The 6,000-nt window shown below is 42.4% G+C and overlaps 1 protein-coding gene across 3 annotated transcripts in view; it reads right to left on the reverse strand.

Moving 5' to 3' along the window:
• LOC133534937 (transcriptional regulator QRICH1-like) overlaps nt 1–5,272 on the reverse strand; it is a 34,586-nt gene extending 29,314 nt beyond the window's left edge. The window contains exons 1-2 of one of the 3 annotated variants that reach the window (XM_061874260.1): nt 4,960–5,272; nt 3,106–3,362 (exon numbers count right to left, since the gene is read on the reverse strand). In XM_061874260.1, the coding sequence (XP_061730244.1) occupies nt 3,106–3,351 (246 nt within the window). In that variant the 5' untranslated portion in view covers nt 3,352–3,362; nt 4,960–5,272. The other 2 variants (XM_061874261.1, XM_061874262.1) reach the window with 2 other exon arrangements.
• Nucleotides 5,273–6,000: the final 728 nt, after the last annotated feature.

Raw genomic sequence — 6,000 nt, forward strand, 5'->3', positions numbered from 1 at the left:
GTATGACTTGGCCGGGGTTTGAATCCACAACCTACGAACCTCAGATATACCTGCATCGGGGTATTGTCGCAAATATATATCTTTCTAAAATACACCAGTAGCCCTAATCGGTGTTTATTGGTTCTTTATGGGGAAATATGTTAATGTCTCTTGTTTTCATCTAAGCATTTAAGTCTGTGAGTTTATCAAAGTGGTGTTATGTCATTTCTGTCATTTTAATTCATAAACAGTAATACTAACCGCATGTTTTACCCCAGTTGTCATTAATACCGTTTCTCTTTACATTCCTAATACACTGTCATTTCAGAATAAATATTTTCTTTTGAGTGAAAACTGCATTACAAAAAATGCTGCCGTTTTACCAAAATAATTTTGCCGCATGGTTGTTACCGTGTCAGTCTACACTTCCTCCTCACTCTTCATGTCCCTAAATGAGTCTGAATATCAATCTTCAGCTCGTGGGAAAAGCCATCACACTTCATTACATGCATGAATGTATTGTGCAGTGACTTGAGGGATTTTTTTCAGTTTTTATACTATTCTCTGATGGTAATAGGGCTCGGCGATATGGCCTTTTTTAATATTTCAATATTTTTAGGCCATATAGTGATACACGATATATATCTCGATATTTTGCCTTGGCCTTGAATTAACACTTGATACATATGATCACAGCAGTATGATGATTCTATGTGTCTAAATTAAAACATTCTTGTTCACACTGCATTAATATATACTCATTTTAAACTTTCATGCAGAAAAAGAAATCACAACTACTGTAAGTCAATTCACCAAAACTGTATTTATTAAAGTTATTAGCAGGTGACTTTTCAAATGATGCTACATATTAGCAGTAATGCTACTTTTTGTAGCAACGCTTGTGCCCAACACTTGACAAATTAAAGTTGTCTATTCAACATCTTCCCCGTTGAAGCCGAACCACCGCCACACGATGGACCCCCCCTGTTTTTTTAGGTAATCAATTTTTCATTAATTCGCACCTTCTTTCTCTCGTATTATCACTCGCACGGCTCTGCTAGCATCACAGCAAACGTTCCCAGTCTGCTACCTCTCTGCTCAGTGAGGGGGTATACATATGTGACGTATGACGTGACAGTATGTGACGGGTGTAAGTTTGTGCGCTTGCTGTCAGTGAGAAGGAGTCACAAGAAGGAGTGGGAAGAGCCTGTAGTGTAATGCCCGTAGCTAAAAGCAACTGCATGAGAACATATACTCGAATATCACGATATACTCATTTTCTGTATTGCACAGAGACAAACCCGCGATATATCGCGTATATCGATATAGCGCCCAGCCTTAGCTGGTATTATATTTTATTTTGTACTTTGGACAGCTCTTTGTGATGTCAACTCAAGACAACAGCCACAGCTCTTTTCAATTGTTTAGCTTGTTAACTTTCGTCGTTGTGAGCCAACAACGGTAATTAAAGAGAGAAGGGGAGTGTTATTGTAGCTGGAACTGATTAACGTGTTTCACCACTCATTTAAAAAAAGAAAAAACATTGATTTTAAACCAGAAAGGGTGTTCGCAAAGGTGGGCGGTATGCCGTCTGAACGAGTTGTATACAGGAAATAAGGTAAAAAGATCGACAAGCTTTAGACCAAATTCAAAACTTAAAGGGAAACTGCACTTGTTTTGGAATTTGCCTTTCAATCACAATAACTATGAGACAATCACACATATGTATTAGTTTTTTAATGTATTCTAACTAGTAAATAAATGCAAGCAAAATTCTGCTTACAATGGAGCCAATGCAAGCCGCTCTAGTCTGCCTAGACAGCGCTTAAAAAAAACATCTAAACACTTCTATCAAGGTTTTATATACACCCTGTAAGTATATATGTAATTTAGTAATAGGCACATTCATACGAAAACGTATTATTTACGTAATTTGCTCATTTTAAGCATACACCAGCACTTTTATTTATTAGACGCATCACAGCATTCGCTTTTTCTTTCGACAGGTACAATGGTAGAAAATGGATGGATACAACTAATGCAGACTTCATGAGAGCCAACTAACATACTAAAACATAATTTACTGTACAATGTCTGCTCTCACTGGGATGGGAAATATTAGGATGTTGATATATTCCCGTTTAAATGACTAATAATACTTGCGAAGGGTTGGGTGCAAACCAGTGTCTTTTGGGGTCTTTCTTGCCATCTCCGGGTCTAAGCTGAATGTTAGAGTTGACCAACTTCCAAGTTTATGTCCACATCATTTTACTATCAAGGTGAGAGGCCTGATTTATAATCTAGAACACATGTTCACAAGCTCCGAGAGAAAGCAGCTCACGAGCAGATGTCAATACAGCAGCATAAGGCAGCTGCCTCTCTGATCAATGCGCCTGGTCAATGTAAGACCTCAACATTTAGGCTTTTAATAACAATATCGCTGATATTTTGTTAAAATTCAGGTCAATCTATCCATCCATTTTCTATCGCGTTTCCCTTTCGGGGCCACGGGTGGTGCTGGAGCCTATCTCAGCTGCATTCGGGCGGAAGGCGGAGTACACCCTGGACAAGTCGCCACCTCATACAAAGATAGACAGACAACATTCACACTCATGTTCACGTACTAGGGCTGATTTACTGTTTCCAGTCTGGTCACAAAACATGAATAAAGTATTGTTGTTGCTTTGACGTCATGGCTCCCATTGGCTTTATTGTAAGTGGACTTGTATTAGAATGAGTTAGAATGCATACAAAAATATATATGTGTTCTTGTCTCTCATAAAGATTGTAAATAGAAGGCAACATTATGAAAAAAGTGTGGTTTCCCTTTACAATGCATGCCGGGTAGCGAAAATGCATACTATTAGTGAGTGGTGTGATAACAATAAAATGCATATGGTCCTGAAAGTGGTGTTTTTGCGTAAAATAAATAATCCCAGAGAATCACAATCTTAATTTTGAGAAAGAAAATCCTGATTCATATTTTTTGCATCCTTAATGTGATTGACTAGTGACAACAAGCCCATGGTGTACCTCAAGTCAGCTGGGATAGACTCCAGCTCATCTGGCCATTACCCCATGATAAATAGAAAATAAACGGAAGGATGTGACAAAAGTTGATCTTACCGGGCATGCCAGCTCCAGGAGAGAACCCGCCACCTCGGTGCTGTCCGTGTAGACACAGTTGTTGGTCTGCTCCTGGTATACCATAGCTGTGGTGGTCGCCACTCCCTGCTGACTGAACTCCTGCAGAACTTCAGGGCCTTTGGACAGGGATTCCAGGAACTCCTTCATTCTGTGCTGGGGTACACTCCTGGCCTTCTGGCGGACATATTCGTCGAAAGACACCACACCAGCCTCTTGCTCGTTCATTGTCACTGGACCTGGAAGATAGTCAGGTTGACGCAATGTTATTAGCCTGCAGTGTAACAAATGGTCACAATTAACCCCAGTAAGGCAACACTAAATTGGCCACAGTGTTTGAATGTGAGTGTGAATGTTGTTTGTCTATCTGTGTTGGCCCTGTGATTAGGTGGCGACTTGTCCAGGGTTTACGCCACCTTCCGCCGAATGCAGCTGAGATGGGCTCCAGCGACCCCTGCAGCCCCGAAATTGACAAGCGTTAGAAAATGAATGAATGGATGTGTGATTGTGAGTGTGAATGTTGTCTGTCTATCTGTGTTGAGCAACTTGTCCAGGGTGTGCCCTGCCATCCGCCCGAATGCAGCTGAGATAGGCTTCAGCGACCCCCGCGGCCACGAAAGGGACAAGCGGTAGATAATGGATGGATGGATCTGTGAATGTGAGTGTGAATGTTGTCTATCTGTGTTGGCTCTGTGATGAGGTGGCGACTTGTCCAGGGTGTACAACGCCTTCCACCCGAATGCAACTGAGATAGGCTCCAGCGACCCCCGCGGCCCCGAAAGGGACAAGCGGTAGAAAATGGATAGATGTGAGTGTGAATGTGAGTGAGAATGTTGTCTGGCTATCTGTGTTGAACGACTTGTCCAGGGTGTGCATCGCCTTCCGCCCGAATACATGTGAGTGAAAATGTTGTCTGGCGATCTGTGTTGAGCGACTTGTCCAGGGTGTGCACCGCCTTCCGCCCGAATGCAGCTGAGATAGGCTTCAGCGAACACCGCCGCCCCGAAAGGGACAAGCGGTAGGAATGGATGGATGTGTGAATTTGAGTGTGAATGTTGTCTGTCTATCTGTGTTGGGCGACTTGTCCAGGGTGTGCCCCACCTTCCGCCTGAGTGCAGCTGAGATAGGCTCCAGCACCCCCCGCGACCGCAAAAGAGACAAGCGGTAGGAAATGGATGGGATGGATGGAGGTATCGAAACAACGCTACTAAATTAGCAAAACACACGATTGTTAGCGAGTCCCGACATACATTATGAGCTTAAGTGGTCGTTGTCTTCTACCCAAAAAAAAACAAGACTTAGTCGACTTTTTAGCGACAGCAACAGACAGGAAACTTTAAAATCAACTCTTTTGTCAGCCCTAGTTTGTCGTGAATGTACTCGGAAAGCTAATGCTAAATGCTAATGTACGAGCCAAAAGTACACATTAGCCACGCTAATGGTTAGCATGCTAGCTTCGCACTGTTAGCCAGGCTGGATTTTGACTGTGTATGTAATTAATTCAGTGTATGCATGTGTTTCAGTAGAACCCAGCCTATTGTTTTTAGTCGTAAATAACCAACAACTTCACGATGGATCATTGCTACAGACATTTACACCCGCCAACACATAGCTAGCTCCGGCGCTAACATTAGCAGGCTAGGCTAGGTCGCTGCGGATCCTGTCATGCTACCTTAAATAAAAGCAAATCCTCTCCTTTGCGCCAAGGCACGGCGTTTAAAAGTAAAAAGCCGATGATCGTCCAACAGCTACCACCAGCATGCCATCCACTCTGCCGCGCAGTCCATGCAAACCCCCCACGAAACAACGATTAGTTTGCAATAACAATTTTTTTACAGCAAGCGTTGGCGAGCAGGCGAGGTCTCTCTCTGACGTCTGTGTCGTTGTTCCAGGCGCCTTTTTTTCCCAGTGTCTAACTATTTCTCCACCTCCTGCAATGTGCATATTTAGTCATGCACAAGTATGACAAGCAGCTGTGCGGCTCCGAACACCCAGGCGCGCATTAAAGGCCCCTGTTTTGGTGGATTATCCAAGGTGGTAGGAAAAAGGACAAAAAATGAAAAGGCCCCGAAAAAAACACAAGGCGATCCGAGCTCTGCCAGGGGACGACCTGCATGCAGCCTGCACACAATGGCTGCACCTCCTTGTGGCTTCAACCAAGCAGCCAAAACAACACATTTGCACCAACCATTGGTAATCACATTTTATGCATCTCATACAAAATTCACTTATTCAGTGTTGATGTACTGCCAGAGAAAAAAATAGCTCAACAACATGCACATGTTCACCAACACATCCATCTAATGCTGTATATCAAATCATAAAACAGTTGAAATCAGATTACATGTGCATCTAATGCAAGTTTTGAATCAAAAAAGTTTTTGAAACTCAAATATTCAGTTTTGAAATGATAGGCCTGATTTAAAAACAGACACATTTCCACACGTAAATAAACTACAAACAATTCTGATATACTGCCAAACTACATTGGGATAATTATAATGCATTTACACAGATCTTTGCATAAAATAAGTATTAAATTAAGCTATGGACCACAATGGAAACAAGTCTTTTGGCTTTTTGTGCCATCTATCCGCCTCCGTGGCGGATCATTTCCTGAGGACAGGTGGACCTCGATACGGGTCCATTTCGCGGGTCCGTCCCGGAAAGTGCGATACCAGTGTGGGAAGGATTCAATCATTTAAGATGTCAATAAACTTCTCCATCAATCAATGTTCTTGATATTTTACCTGATGAAATGCAAATTTTCTAAACAAAAATACTGTCTCCTGGTTGATTATGTATATAAAGTTAGAGTACCACTGGTGGTCACACACTCACTATGTGTGGTGAAACTATACCCTCTGCATTTGACCC

Source organism: Nerophis ophidion, linkage group LG16 (genome assembly GCF_033978795.1).
Source record: "Nerophis ophidion isolate RoL-2023_Sa linkage group LG16, RoL_Noph_v1.0, whole genome shotgun sequence".
Lineage (NCBI taxonomy): Eukaryota > Metazoa > Chordata > Actinopteri > Syngnathiformes > Syngnathidae > Nerophis > Nerophis ophidion.